The following is a 16,534-nucleotide window of genomic DNA, read 5'->3' on the forward strand; positions in this document are numbered from 1 at the left end:
AGGTCTTTATTGTGATGACATAAGTATACTCATAATACTGTTGCATTTTCCTTTAAAAATATTACCAAATTTTGAAAATAGAATACTTAGTTTAATGGCTAATTCTTTATGTAAAAAATTAAAGTAAATGCATAATTCTTTATATGTTGAAATGCTCCAATTAAAAATAATAAAAATCCTATTTAGTTTTATTCTATTTAATAAATATGGCCTTTTAATAAGTTGCTACTAATCAACCACTTCCAAAGTGTATTGCTTGATTTTGTCACAGATGGAACTTTTATTTCAGTAATTGCTCATAGGAGGTTAGAAATATGAACCATACTTTAATATTTTTCTGATGCTGTTCACATATATCTTTCTTTTTTATTGCAATAATCTGTATCGCTTTATATTATCTTGCTTGATTTTGTTAAATTTTTATGAAATTTTGTCTATCTTTGTGTTTTCTTTTCTTTTTATTTCCTTTTAATTAAACATAAAACACCTCCCAGCAGCTATATATTTCATGCCTTGAGAAAGCAGAAGACATATATGTCAATGGAATAGCTATTCCAAATATTAAAGATTCTCTTTCTCTCTGTGAACCTGTATGTTACTTGATCCATGTGTGTATGAAAAACATACTTGACAAGAATAGGATTACTATAAATATTCAGTTATTCACAAATATATATATATATATATGTCACATTTTCAGCATCTTCACATGTGTAGTGTTACTAACTACTGATGTCCATTTGCCTGCATGTGTCAAAGCCAAATAAGATGGGAACAGGATTTTTCAGCAAAGAAAGTAGAAGTTTATTAGTTGAGGAAATGGCACCACACCCAGAGTCAAAGTGAGCTAATGTTCAAAGATCTGGCTCCCCATTGGCTTCTAAGGGATGGGTTTATATAGGGGAACAATCATTATTCATGGTGACTAAGGAGTTAGGGTCATAGTCACGGTTGTGGTCTCTACTGATTGGTCAACACTAGGGTAGGGAGTAGTTGATCAGTGCACCTGGCCCTGATGTCAGCCATGGTGTTACTTCATCTGATTTCACAAAGATGTGGTCAGTGGGGTCATTTTGGATCTGAAATAGAACTGAGGCCTAAATGTCATCTCTAGTTTTATTAGAACTCTGTCTCTATGGTCAAGGCTTTGTCATTGTCCCGAGAGCTTAATAACTAAGGGAGTGATGTGCAGGGACAAAGAGGCAGGCGAATCAGGGTGCTAGATGAGGCCAGTTTGAATCAAAAGGAAGAAAAGGATAAAAGGTCATATTAAAGAAATGAAATTTCTGAGCAGTTACAGTATTAATTACTTAAAAATTATATGCTAAATATTGTTAATTGCGATTGTAGGGAGTCTGTGTTAGGTGGTCTTTCCATGAAAGGTAGTTAATTCTGTTTTAGCAATCAGTTAAATTTTAGGCAAGTTATTTTTGCCCTACAGCTTGGTTTTATTCTTTGGTCAGAAAAGTTTATTTGAGTTTTGAACTTAATTCATGAATTTGACTCTTGCTTCTAGGGTGGAATCTTTCCGCAGTCCCAACTGAAAGTGTGAGGTCCTCAGTAAGTTCTCTCCACTCCGCTTGGCATTAAAGTCCAATGTCTTCCCGCAGTGCCTGGTCCCTGGCAGTTCTCACCTACAGAGAGGAAATCTCTTCGAGGCTCCTGGAACCTTCTGTAGAAATGCCCTCTAGACCTTGGCTGATGATTCATAATAAATCCTCACACAAACTACTGCCCTTCCCAGTGCAGCCTCTTTTGCTCAAGTTCCCTACCCTGCAAATTCAGGCATTCAGCAACCAGACTGATCTCACTGCCCGTGGGCTCAGTGAGACTTTAGTTCTAATGGGGTTCCTTCCACCACTGCAGCTGATAGGGGGAAGTGCTTCCAAGCAGAAAACACAGAGGCCATGGCGCTCATGTTGTTTTTCCCTCCGTTAAGGGATTTCCAAACTGCACTGTGTTTAGTTCAATGCCAGCAACAGTTGCCTTATACAATATGTGTAATTTTATAGTTGTTTATGGTGAGAGGAGAAGTACAGTACGGGTTACTCTATTGGGATTAGAAATGTAAATCCTAATGAGACATTCCTATTGTTAGATAATGGAGATAAAGAAGATTCCATAGGTGAGGCAGATGGAAGGTGGTAGGGGATCAGGAGCATATACAATGAAAATACAGGCTGTCCTGAAGGTATTACAACAGCTACATCTATACTTTAAAATACAAAATTGGAAGAGAGATGCACTTCAGGCAACAGGTCAGTAACATACTTGGTGATATGTCTTTGTGGAAGACAATAAATACGGTTAGAAATTAGTGATAACCTAAGTTCATTTCCCTTCTTTTGCCATTCATCTTTAGAAGATAGCTGTCATAATAAAAGGAACCAGAACTTATGAAGAATTTCAAAAATTGAAGAATAAATGAATATAAACCCAATTCTATGGAAGGACATACAGTGCATCAGAAATTAGCTAATTAAAGTTATCAATAATTCAGACAAAAAGTATTATACGTGGGATATATTCCTAGAAGTGGGATTACTGGGTCAAATGGGAGTTCCATTTTTAGTTTTTTGAGGAAACTCCGTATTATTTTCCACAGTGGCTGCACCAGTCTGCATTCCCACCAGCAGTGCACGAGGGTTCGTTTTTCTCCACATCCTTGTCAGCACTTGTCGTTTGTCAAATTGTTGATGATAGCCATTCTGACAGGTGTGAGATGGTATCTCATTGTCGTCTTGTTTTCCACCTCTCAAATGATTAGTGACTTTGAGTATGTTTTCATGTGTCTCTGGGCCTTCTGAATGTCCACTTTTGAAAAGTCTATTTAAGTCCTTAAGGTGGGGGGGGCATAAAAGATCAACCAAAGGATTTGTATGCATGCATATAAGCATAACCAATGGACACAGACACTAGTGGGGTGAGGTCATGTGCTGGGGAGTGGGGGTTGCCTGGGAGAGGCCAATGGGGGGAAAAGGAGATATTTGTAATACTACATGTAATACTTTAAACAATAAAGAATTTTTTAAAAAAGCATTATACTGATCAGAGCTTAACTAATGGGTCATCATATTAAAAATGTACTTATATTGACTCATCTGTTCACAGTATTATTAGTTACCTTATATCCACTCTTTGTCAATTTTTGAAATGGGTTTATAAATAAAGTTAATTAAAAGCAATTAAACATTACAAATGAAGAGTAATAGATAGTGCTGTGTATATACCCTCTTTCAGTAAGAACAGCCCTTTCATAAAATGGGGGGGGGGCAAAACTGCAGTTGTCTTTTCTTTTCAGTTATTTCTAACAGTTTAGATCAGTGGTCCTCAAACTGTAGCCTGAATCAGAATTACATAGAGAGCTTCTTAAAACAGGTCTCTGGGCCTCAATCCCAGAGGATGAGTCTGGAGAATTTGCATTTTGATATCTTCCCAAGAAATGCTGATGCTGTCGGCCTGTGTAAAACCCTTTGAAAACCATTGGTTTAGATTCTCATCCCTGAAGGCAAATTATAATCACCAAGAGGGGACATTAATTCACACTAATGCTGAGGCTCCATCTCAGACCAATTGAAATAGAATATGTGGGCCTTGAGGCTAAGTATGGGCTGAAAGTATCTCAGGCGATTCTAATGCACAGTTAAAGTTGAGGGGGAAAGAAACAAAAAAGACTTAAAGCAGTTTATCTGTTCTTAACATGTTAGTGGACTGTTTTCTTTTCTCAGCATATTCATTTATGATATGGGAACAATTTCTATGTAGTCATTCATGATAAGGAATAAATTAGATAGTATAAAGATGGCTTTAGCAAGTGACTTTTTAAATTAAAGATAATTTAAATTTAGTCAGTTTCATGCTACTAATTTATAAAGTGCTTAGAAAGTAAGGTAGTTTTAGAATTAAAACAAATATTGTTCTTGCCCTGACTGGTTTTGGCTCAGTGGATAGAGCATTGGCCTACAGACTGAAAGGTCCCAGGTTTGATTCTGGTCAAGAGCATGTGCCTTGGTTGTGGGCACATCCCCAGTGGGAGGTGTGCAGGAGGCAGCTGATCGATGTTTCTCTCTCATTGATGTTTCTAACTATCTCTCTCCCTTCCTCTCTGTAAAAAATCAATAAAATATATTTTTAAAAAATACTGTTCTTGTACATTTTGCCATTTAAACCACTTTATACCTTAGATATTTAAACTGTTTTATCAACATTGTTCTATACAATTAGACAGCATAAGGAACACATAGGTGCTAACTCCAATTTTAACTCTTAATTTCTCTCTCTACAGTGAAAGATGCCGATATACTTTGTATGGACATACAGACTCCGTCAACAGCATTGAGTTCTTTCCTTGCTCCAACACGCTTCTCACAGCTTCTGCAGATAAGTCCCTGTCTATATGGGATGCAAGGACGGTAAGAAAATTGTCAAGTTTTTCCCAGTTTTATTAAACCCAGTGACTCTTAGTCACTCTTCGGGGTAATGAATACAACTTACAAAGTCATTGTGCAAGGGCAGGTTGTAAGTTTCTATTTAAAAGCTCCTGTTGATGTACTCTTATCTATCCTGCCTCTGAAATGTAAGGGCTATAAAAATAATTTCATTACTTCATTAAACATTATTTCAATTATTTATTGAAATAGAAATGCTGCTGGTGCCGCCCATATGAAAGGAAAACATAGAGTGCCTCTCCTTAAGTGTAATTAAATAGGGAAGGAAGAAAAAGATTATGAGGTATGTGTTAAAATAAAAGAATATACAAGGTACAGCAGAAAAGCAAGCAGGAGGACCCTCGTCTGCTTGGAAGAGTGTGGATGGCTTCCAAGAGTAGGCTGTGCTTTCCTGAGCTGAGATTTGGCGGGTCAGTAGAATATATCAGGTAATTTTGAGAAAGGTGGATTGCAGGAAAGAGCAGCACATGTACAAAGCCATGAAGGGTGATGCTACAATAGCGTATTGTGGGAGTAATAATATGTTTGAATAGAACTTAAGGAAGAAGAAAGAAATGTCAGGCCAGGGTATACAGATGGGCAAATACAGGGTCATGAGTAGCTGATTGAAGTGTTATACTGCTGTGCGGGGTAACAGAATCAGATTTGCCTTTTAGAAAGATTGATAGTAGGATGAGGGAATCAGTGTCATTGTAGAGGCTAGTACAACAGGCTAGAGGCAGATGAGCATTTGAACTAGGAGATTGTGAAAACAAATTAATGGATTAAATATAAAGGATTTAACTTCAGAATTTGAAGTGATTGTAGCTGGAGATTATAGGAGGAGGGGGGATTTAGGGCAGGGCGAATAATTATCCCAGGTTTTCTAGGACTGAGGAGTTTCCTGGGCCATGGGATTTTCAGTGCTAAAATGGACAGTCCTGGATTACTGTGGCTTGGAGAGACATTTAGATGTGAAGAAATGGATATGAAATGTGGGGACTACATTTTCAAATAGTTTAGCTGTGAAGATGAAGAGGAGAAAAGATTGTAGCTCTAGGGTCAGATAAAGGCTCCTCCTTTGTTCAGATATAAGACAACATGCTTATTTGATTAGGGGGGGAAAGAAGGGGGATAGAAAGAAGGTGAAAATGCAGGAAAGAGGAGAGATAATAGAAATGCTTATTGAACACAGATTTTAGTAATTTGAGGTATGCCAAGATATGCAAAACAGGAGGATCTCCATATTCATTCTTAGCAACATTTAATGAAAATAATTAAGAAAACCAAAACTCCAGGAGACCATAGGAAAAAGAAAGAGATATCCACAGTATCTGGTTCCTAGGTTAGTAAGAAAATGCAACTATGAATTCCCCCATTTGTCTTCCCTTATACAACATAGGATTGACATCAATAAGGGAGTATGATGATGTCATACAGATGGTGTGAACAGGGACCCAAGTTCAGTTCGAGGGGCTCTGTTTAGTCCTCTAAGGCAAATGTATTCAGGATGAACAGAGAACAAGAAGTCCTTAGGTAGAGCTGCAAGTGCCTTAGACACCAACTCACTTGTTGCAGAGCTTTAGACTTCTGAGGAGGCAGGAGTCAAGAGCACACTGTGGATACTGACTAAAGAATAAAATCACAGTGATTTGTTGTGGGGTACAAAGATCCCACAGCCTTTTTAAAATAGCTTGGACCCTGATGCAGTAGAGTTCACTTCTGCTAATGGAGCATCAATGGAAAAGCAAGATTTTAGATGCATTTAGTCCAAACACTTAGATGTGAAGTGCATATAAAAGCAATTGGTAAGGGAAAACTCATAGGGAAAATATTCATTTAGCAGTGACCTAAATTTTATGTTCATTTTCTCTTAATTTCAGTTTTTTCTTTCCTGTCTCTCAAAGTGCTTTAACGGAGTGTTCTCAGAAAGTGTGTCTCTTATGTACTTTCTCTCATGTACAAAACTAAAGCACTAATACTTGGAAGTACGTACAACTGTCCTTATTATGAGAACTTGCTTCTCATAAATCTGCCTTAAGTGCATGGAGTTTTTTATTGATGCTAACCTTCCTACCTAGTGCTGGGAGCTCTCTATGTACTGTTTTTATTTCCCACAGTAGCTCTGAGACAGGCAAAAAGAGGGACTCAGCCTGTACAGGGCCATTAGCATAGAGGAGCATATGGATATTGAAGAGGTGCATGGGAAGATTGTGAATCCAAAGAACATTAGTTTAATCAATATTAATATATACTTTAACTGGTTTAATCACAAATTAAAATATATAATGTTAAAATTATTTTTGTAATTTTATTTTTAGTATGCATACTAGCTTTATATTTATTAATACTAAGAAAATTCTCTAAAATATTTTGGTATAAATAAAATATTATAAATAATGGTAAATGTATCAATAATTAGAAATAAAGTCCATGTAATGTGTTTATTTTCTGAAAATGTTTTCAAACCTGATGGATATATATATATATATATATATATATATATATATATATCTTTAAATTGGCATCTGTAATATAGATTTAGTATATAAAACAAAGGGAAAGTCACCCTGTTTAGTATATTGATAATTAGACAAGGCAGGGTGTTAAATAAAATAATCATATACAAATTTACAAATAACGTGTGAAAACAACTCTAGAATTAAACAGACTCATTTCACTAAAGTTGCATTTGGCACTACTAGTGATTTTATTTTAGATGTACCTCAGTATTTAAAACACAAAACAGAAAATCTTGACATAACCAGATTTTTTAAAATATTTTATTGATTTTTTACAGGGAGGAAGAGAGAGAGATAGAGAGTTAGAAACATCGATGAGAGAGAAACATCAATCAGCTGCCTCCTGCACATCTCCCACTGGGGATGTGCCCGCAACCCAGGTACATGCCCTTGACCGGAATCAAACCTGGGACCTTTCAGTCCGCAGGCCGACGCTCTATCCACTGAGCCAAACCGGTTTCGGCAACATAACCAGATTTTTAAAAATTCATTTTGTACACATAGTTTTAAAAATGTACATGTTATATGTTGTTTACATAATATAGAATTATTAGCTGTTAGTATCTCAATGGTTCATGAAGGAGTTAAATGTGAATTAATTGTTATAGTTGCATATTATGACATATTGAAAAGGGTAACCAGGATCGCTATAGTTCCTTCTATGATATAATAAAAAATGCACAACATACTGATGTTATTTGACTTGTAACATCAACTGAACCCATAGTATGCCAATCTTTTTTTATAACTTTAAGATTATGTTAATTATTTGGAAAATTGTAAACTTTCAGGTTATACTAAAATCTGAACCTAACAGGAGATGAACGACTTTCTTCTCTTCTTAGTAAAGCAAGAACAGTACATTTTGTCACCTTAATGGGATCAATTAGTATTGAGACATCCTCTAAAATATTTTTGATGAAACATGAAAATGACCAGTGGATTATATTCCTATAAATTAGTTTTAAGCTTCTTTCTCCCATTCCCAAACATATACTAGTCTTAAATCATTAACCTAATCTAACAGCTTCTTGTCAAAAATGATGAATGTGCCAACCTCTAAGTCAGTCTCTGAGTCAGCTGTACAGATCAGCTCTGGGTTTTGTGGGAGATGAGGAGAGGGATATAAATTTCTATAATTACAAAAGAGAGGCTATTAAATAGCTTGCAGTTTGGAAACCCATGAAATTACTCAGCTTAGCAGGACTACATGCGGTACTTTTCCTCAAAGTTATGAAACAGTAAGATTATTTCATTATTAAAATTGAAATATAAGATTTATTATTGCCAGATATGATGCATAATATAGTATTTAATGAAAACTTGTGATGCCCCCCCAGAAAGCAACATGAAAAATCCCAATATACATCTGTGATTTGAAAGCCAATTTAAAATAAATGCAATGAAATTTTTAGTGAAAACTTGTGATGCCCCCCCAGAAAGCAACATGAAAAATCCCAATATACATCTGTGATTTGAAAGCCAAGATGTGCTCAGAGTGCAGTAAAGCATAGACTAGAACGAGTAATACACCTGTGAGCTGTTCAGAGCTGGGTTGGCAATGGTCAGAGTTGCTGACATCTATTCTCTTGCTATGAATCAGACACAGAGTTCATGTCCTGGACTGCCTTTGGTGGCCATGCTTTGCTCCCTAGACTAACTGTTCTTGTTCAACATATAGCGTTTTCCTGACTTAATTTTAACCAAAAGATTCAGTAACTGATCACTCCGAGTTTCTATAAAGCAGAACTAAGAACTCACCAAAAAAGTTAAACTCTTGAATCCTGTCTGGTACCTAATCCATTGTCCACTCCACACTTCTGCCTGCACCCTACATAGGCCTGTTGGTTTTCTGAGATGGGAATCTGGTGAACTCTCAGAGGAGTCTGGCATGATTCATATGCCAGAACATGGAAACAAGGTCAGAGCTTGCACCTTTTCTCTCTGGGTTTTAATCCTCAGCCACATTCAACTTAGTAATACTTATTGACGATCTTGGTGGCAGGCAACATTCTGGCTTCTGCATTGTTGACTGTAACAGGGTCCCTGCCCTCAATGAACACGTAGTCTACTAAGAAGCAAGCATAGAGATAAATTATTTTAAAATGTTGTAGTAATCGCGATATACTCAGTGTAACTCTAGTTTTGGCATTTTGTGCCAGAGCCCACTATTCCAAGAGGTAATTTTCTGATTAAGACTTATTTAATACCTACACTTTACTTATACCATCCATTAATCATTACTGGAATTACTATTATTATCTATATTAGGAATTGGAAAAACAAAGGTTAAAAGAGTGAACTAAGTTGCCCAAGGTTAGCCGACTGGCTGGTAGCCAAGTCAGGAAGCAGGCTCAATTCTATGTTGTTATATTATGGCCTCCAGTTTTTTGTTGCTTCTCACTGAGAAATTAGAAGTGTTGAAATGAGATTTCAGTGAAGAAAAAAAAGATGATTCAATGTGCTTATATTTTCAAAAATACTGTTTTAACACTATAATTAAATGCTTCACAAGTCAGATCTCTGCTTGTGTTTAGGAACCATCAAAGTTACCAAGGGTCCCTTGCAAAGATAGAGAACCCTAAAGGGAAAAGGAAAATCATGGTCTATAGCTATCAGTTAGATTCCGGATTGTCAAATTTACCCACCAATGATGCAAAGGAACTTTGTTAAAAGTTTTCTAGGTATTTCTCTTGTTTTACATCAACCAGTTGGTCTTATAAACCAATCAGAAGTAGTTTTAAAATATTTTCAAAGTAGAAAATTCTGTTCCTACATTTAAAAAAAGAATTTTATTCCAAAGATTTTACAGGTGATTGCCCTCGTAGATGTGGCAGAGGAAAGACTTTCAAACAAATGTTCTATAGAGCAAGTTTTTTTTTAAAAGGTTCCTTTTTTTGTTCAGTTAAAATGTTACCTTTACTTTGATGGAATGATTAATTGTCATATTTTTTTCAAAAATATCTGCTTACAGCACATGGTTGACAAATATTTGTCATTACATAAAATGTCAGCAAATTAGAATAACTTATGTTTGTAGAGAAAAAGCATAACTCATCTTTAAGGCCAACTTTAAAAGAATATTTCGCTGAAATACAGTGTGAAATTCTGTGAAACATTTTCTTGGTTATTCCCTGACTCATTACAAAAGATTCTGAATGTTATAAACTGCATAGGACTAGTTTGCAATAAAATTAACCAGCTTAAAAATATTCAAAGTGCTCCAAATTGCAATAATACATTGCAGTACTCAAAGAAAGCCTCATTGCATTGTCATCCATATATTGGGATACAGCTGGCTTTGGAGATCTTGCTCCAATGACCTTCATATTGCACAAATCCTCCGCAAAAGCGTCCTGCTCCCGCACTCAATAAATGTCAGCTAGCATCAGTTTTAAACACGTATCCCCTAACTATGTGAAATTAACCACTATTTTGCAAAGATCTTTTTTTTAAGGCTTTTTCTTTACTATTTTATCTACCAACATACTGTACTCCCTTCAACTGTTAAATTTACTTCTTAAAGTCTTATTTCACCTTTTCGAAACAACTCCCCATTTTTTCCACTCTGGATTAGATGTCCCAAGAGGCAACAAAGAAAACGTTGTACCACATGGAATTAGCGATTTTTTTAAATAAAATACTTAAAATATTGAACTTGACAAGTGAAACTCTTTTTTTTTTCCCCAAAAAAGATAAGTCTTACACATTTGCTGGTTCTTTATGTACTAACTAATAGCTTCAATAATGTGATACAAGCAGATATGTTCGAAAAATAAATGTATTTAATTGCTTCTATAGAATCCTAGGCTTACATCGTATGTTGCGTTGTGTTTATGTCAGAGATTATAGCGCAGTAATAGTGCACAGTCATTATGCCTGCATTCAAACCCTAATTCTGGTGCTTATGAGCAGTGTGACCTTGGCATTCATTGTCTAAAATCTCTGTGTTTCAATTTCTTCATTTGTAAAATGTGAATAGCAGTAGTCATTTCATAAGGGTACAATTTGACTGAATGATTAATCATGTAAAATGCTGAAAAGATTGGCTGATACATATAAGAACTTAATATATTTTAGATATTCTTCTAGCAGCTGTCACAACCTATTAGAGTTGTTTGCCTACTAATATTTGCTTATCATGAAATTCTGAGCTTTCTTTTCTGATTTCAAAATGATTGCATAATAGGTTCTCAAATAGATATAGAAGAAAGGGAGGGAGGGAAGAAGGGTGAGATAGATGGGGGGTCCACCAATCAGATTTTTTTTTTGTTTTTTATACAGAAGTCTTTTATCTGAAAAATCCAGGTTTTTATAAATTAAATATTTTAATACAATAAAATGATCAAATATTAAATCAATTTAGTATAAATATTCACAGTATTGTTATTTAATGAATAAAATGCATTTCTTTACATATCTTATACACTACATAAAATTTTTGCTTGATGAATCTAGCCAAGGGTTTGTCAGTTTTGAATGTAATCTTTTAAAAAATCCAACTGTTTGTTGTATTAATTTATATAGTCATTTTGTTCGGTATTTCATTCAGTTCTGCTCTATTTTTATTATTTCCTTTTTCTGCTGACTTTAGGCTGCTTTTGTTCTTCTTTTTCTAGTTTTTAAGATGTAAAGGCATTTACTTTATTTGAGATTTTTCTTGTTTCATGAGATAGGCCTATAATGATATAAACTTCCCTCTTATTACAGTTTCTTGTGTGATTCTAACTGAAACATGCAGATAGGTTAATTTTATGAAATTATTGAAATTTTTAAGAGCTACATATAATTCCTTCATAATCATGTATTTCATTTAAGTTTAACCCAATAAAGATGTAAAGTTGTGTTTGGAAGAGGGCATAGAATAAGCAAAATTTCTAACCAGGGTTTAGTATAACTTAAACATTTTTTTAAATATAGATTTTTATTGATTTTAGAGAGGAAGAAAGAGAAATAGAAACATCAATGATGAGAGAGAATCATTGACTGGCTGCCTCTTGCATGTCCCCTACCAGGGATCAGGCTGAAACCTGGGCATGTGCCCTGACCGAGAATCAAACTGTGACTTCCTCATTCATAGGTCAATGCTCAACCACTGAGCAACACCAGCTGGGCAACTTAAACATTTTGACAACACATCACTTTTGTCATAGTTAAGACACCACTTTACCCTGTCTTTTATATTTAATTGTACAGATTGAAGTGAATTTTAGGACTGGAGGGAACAAACTAAAAGAAAATACTGGGCCTGACCAGTTTGGCTCAGTGGATAGAGCATCGGCCTGTGGACTCAAGGGTCCTGGGTTCAATTCCGGTCAAGGCCATGTGCCTTGGTTGCGGGCACATCCCCAGTGGGGAGTGTGCAGGAAGCAGCGATGTTTCTAGCTCTCTGTCCCTCTCCCTTCCTCTCTGTAAAAAATCAATAAAATATATTTTTTTAAAAAGAAAATACTGGGGTGAAAATTTTTCTTTTGAATAAAAATAACATGGGCTAAATCTTCTCAAAAACTTTCCTCATATGCTTACCCAATTTTTATTTCCTTGTTGAAATGGGTTATTTGTATCAATTTTAGAGTATTTGTGTTATTAGGAAAGAAATCATAATCTAAGGTATTAAATGTAGATAGAGTAGATGCAGACAGCTCAGTTCCTCTTATGTTCTTTAATACTAGCTTTAATAAGAATAGCTCATATGTATTCTTTCAGGCATTTTAGAACATTATTATACTTAATTATCACTCATAGAATTTCAAGTTAGTGAATATTTTCACCACATTATAGAAAATATTATATATTTTTCACCAACACATCTCTGAAGATCAGAGATATTGAATAACATTTTTAAAAGTCTACAGCTGTAAGTGGCAGTCTTGAGACTATAACCTTGATTCTTCTAGCCTCAAAGTCCATGTGCCTTTACTGCTACATGCTATCTCTATTTTAACATTTCATTAAATTAAATGTGATGTTCAAAAGGCATTTATAGGCATCTGTCTATGACACTGAGTTTGATACTATTTCAAATAAAATAAAAATCTTCTAAATCAAGTTCAACTTCCTCACCTTGCCTCATTTATTACAATGTATTTTAGAGAAAAGATTAATGTATGGTTATACATAACTATTTAGTTTAACATTTATGGATATCACCTTTTTTTATGCAATAGGACCTAGGTCTGGTCTCTTGGAAAAAATAAACTTTTGGAACTATTGGAATGAACATAGTATAGTATTATTGTGTAAGAATATTGAGGGTACTTACCATAGAATGCATTTAACCCAAAGGAAACCCCAGTGCATTGCCTTCAGCCCTTTCTGCCCTGAGTATAGTGTAGAGAATATATAGTCTTTGAAATCAGACAGAATGGAGTTTAAATACAGGTTTTGTGACTTCCTGATTGTGTGTAATAAGGCATGAAATTTAATACCTGTGAAGTTCAGCATTCTCTTTTTAAATAGAAATAATAATAATTAAATCACAGTGTTAACACTGGGAGTATGTATTTGGAAGTTAAATTCCCCTAATTGGTAGCTGAGAATACTACTGGCAAGTCTGTTGGGAATTTGTAGCTCTGTTTCTTTGGTTGATGGGTTAAATGATATGTAATATGAAAAATTCCATTATGAATTGCTTCACCCAGTGTTGCTATCACTTTCAAGGACTCAGTGACTGTTATCCATTGCATCAATGCATGCTTATTTGACCTATTTTGCTTATAGTCTCCTAATTTTATTTGCTCATAGTCTCCTAATTGCCTGTAGTCTCCTGTACATTCAAACAATTAATGCTTCAATAGTGATTACTTGGCTCTACTTCAAGATCATCTTTACTTTGAATCCATTGTAGCACTACATGTTAATTATAATTTTTAGGTACCACTGATGAAACTAGAAATTAAGTGCAACATTTTTGACAAGTATTTCTGGTATCCTATGGTGGGTTTTATCAGTCCAAGATAACAGGCCACCTCTTATTATATAGACCCCCAGTACCAGAAAATTATTAACTAATTAAAGTGTATTTCTAATGAATAACCATAAGTGCTCTATACATAAAATAGTGTTTTTTAACCATTAATTATGCTCACACCTTTCATTCACTAAAGGAAATATCAAAATATAAGACAAGCCATCTTGTGTACACTCCTTTCTTCATGACATAACAGGTCTCCTGAATTTTAAATTAACTAAAGTAAAATCAGACATAGTCTGTGGCAGTTTTGCATTCTATATTTTTAAAGGCAAAAATTTCAAATTGAGTCGTAGAACAAACTAAGTTTATAAGGAAATGGCCATTCGTGGTTTATGTGACTGCCAAGCACCTAAGAAACATTCTCATTCTGGAAAAACCAACAATGTATACATGAAACTTTTTGGGAGGTTGGCGGAAAGGGTCCGAGGCTTTTTGTTTGCCTGTTTTTTGTTAAGTTTGTTGGTTTGTTTCGGTGGTTTCCAGGAAGATAGCACACAGCCACATCCACACAGAACTGTGAATTTGGGGGTAGTAATGCAAAGACAGAGGATCAGGTAGCACATTATTTGTAGTTAAAGTATTGTTGAGCCGAAATTTACCAAAGGCAGTGTCCCAACCAGACTCTTTCTAGCAGGAGTTTGACATTATTTAGTTCCCATTGGTTCTTGTCTCTTTTTTGGGGGGGGGGTGTAGTTGGCAAATATATTATTATAGAGGCATTCTCGTTTCATTATCAGAGGATACATTGTAATCTATTATACATATACGTGAATCACTGTTTGCTTGCACAGTCTCTTGCTAATGGATATTTGGATTGTTTCTTGTGTATTTGCTACTCTAAACCACATTGCAAAAACATCCGTGCAGGTGCTTTTCCACACCTATCAACTCATTTCATTGAGATACACTTATAGGCTGTTTAATCTATATTTTAACAAAGCATTTAAATCATATTGACAAAGGCTTTATAAAAGGTTAACCATAGCTACTTAGGCACTACCCTGAGCAATACAGGTGTATCTGCTTTTCCACAGTCTTATCACTTTTATTTTAGCCTTAGGGTAAAGTTATCTTAATGTTTTAATAGGTAACTATTGAGTTTTTGAAGTGTTTTATATATTTGGTAAGCATATTTTTGACATGCAAACTATAATTAATTTTTATGTAATTTGTAATTGATATTTAAGTTATTTGACATAATTTTGGACAATTTTTTAAACTTTAGCTTGGCTTTGGTTTCTTCATTTTACATTCAAGCTAGTTGAATATTATTTTATTTTTTCTCTCTTTGTCCGGGGAAATCAGTACTTCCTGAAGTTTATTGTGATTCTCCTAATGGTACAATTCATGACTGTCTTCTTTCAGTTCATTCATTGTCAATGGTGTGCAGTTTTCCTGCTTTCTTCCCGATTGTTTTCTGCAATTTCAGCACCTGCCCGGGGTTGGATGATGGCGTGAGACTAGGGAGGTGAGCTCACTATTGTACCCAAGTTGCTCCTTTTCAGTTCTCAGTTTCCACCAAACCATCATGCCTTTGCCATATTTTCTCTGAGGTTTGCCATTCTGATGGGAGGAAAATTGTGGAACATAGGACAGCATAAGAAGCCTAGAGCACCAGGGAGCAGAGCAGTGTGCTTTATATTTTGCCTCAGCTCATGGGACTTGAACCACACTCCTGTCAATGTCTTAGTCGAGGCTGTAGGACTCAGGGTCAGTGGGTGGATGGTGGTGGGTGTAGGAAGTATCTTCTCTGCCTCTTCACAATCAATCACTATTCCATGCAGCAGAGCTATACTCTAGCCCGGCATGTGCTATAAAGCCTGGAAAGGATTTTCAGTTCAGCAAAATTAAGAGCCAGGTTGTTCACTAGTACTTTCTAATGTGTTTGCATGCTTTCGTCTCCTCCTGTACCTTTGTGGACACTACATATATCCTGATGATCCAGTCTCAATTTTACATCAAGTGCCTTAAACCAAGATTTTAAATTTAACGTGTATTTTATAAAATTTAAATATGCTGAATTAATGTTATTTAATATTGTTAAATAAGAATACTCTATATCTCTGATACAGTGATATTAAAATCACTTGATCTAACTAATTTAACTATCCCTACATTACTGTGAAATAAGTTTTGTTTTTTAGAAAGTGTGTGTGTATATATATACATATACATATACATATACATATACATATACATATACATATACATGTGTATCTATATCTATATCTATATCTATATCTATATCTATATCTATATTGATAGAGGCAAATCTTTACTATTTTGTGTAATTTAAATATTTTTGAAAATATACTTTTATTGACTTTCCAAATAATCATTGTTAATATGTGTATTCTCTTTATACCTATTATATAACTGGTATGGCTGGTATTTTAGTGCCATAGTTATTTCAATCAATTTCTACACAGATTTCTATCAATGACTTATACCTTTAAAGTAAATTCAATTCTCTAAGTGTTCAGTGTCTGGCTTTGTGTTCAGAGATGATGCATATAAACCGGGACTGTGGCAGATGCGTTGACACCTTGCCCCATAACCCTGAGTGGCCTTTTGGCTTTACTCTGCCCTTCTTTGCCCTTATGCCTCCCACT

At 35.0% G+C, this 16,534-nt stretch overlaps 1 protein-coding gene across 1 annotated transcript in view; it reads left to right on the plus strand.

The window, feature by feature from the left end:
- The window catches only part of SPAG16 (sperm associated antigen 16), a 606,360-nt gene that overhangs the window by 342,979 nt on the left and 246,847 nt on the right, over positions 1-16,534 (plus strand). The window contains exon 15 of the mRNA XM_006082484.3: positions 4,286-4,412. Within this exon, the coding sequence (XP_006082546.1) occupies positions 4,286-4,412 (127 nt within the window). The remainder of the gene's footprint in view (positions 1-4,285; positions 4,413-16,534) is intronic.

The sequence above is a fragment of the Myotis lucifugus genome, unplaced genomic scaffold (assembly GCF_000147115.1).
Source record: "Myotis lucifugus unplaced genomic scaffold, Myoluc2.0 scaffold_3, whole genome shotgun sequence".
In the NCBI taxonomy this organism is placed as follows: Eukaryota; Metazoa; Chordata; class Mammalia; order Chiroptera; family Vespertilionidae; genus Myotis; species Myotis lucifugus.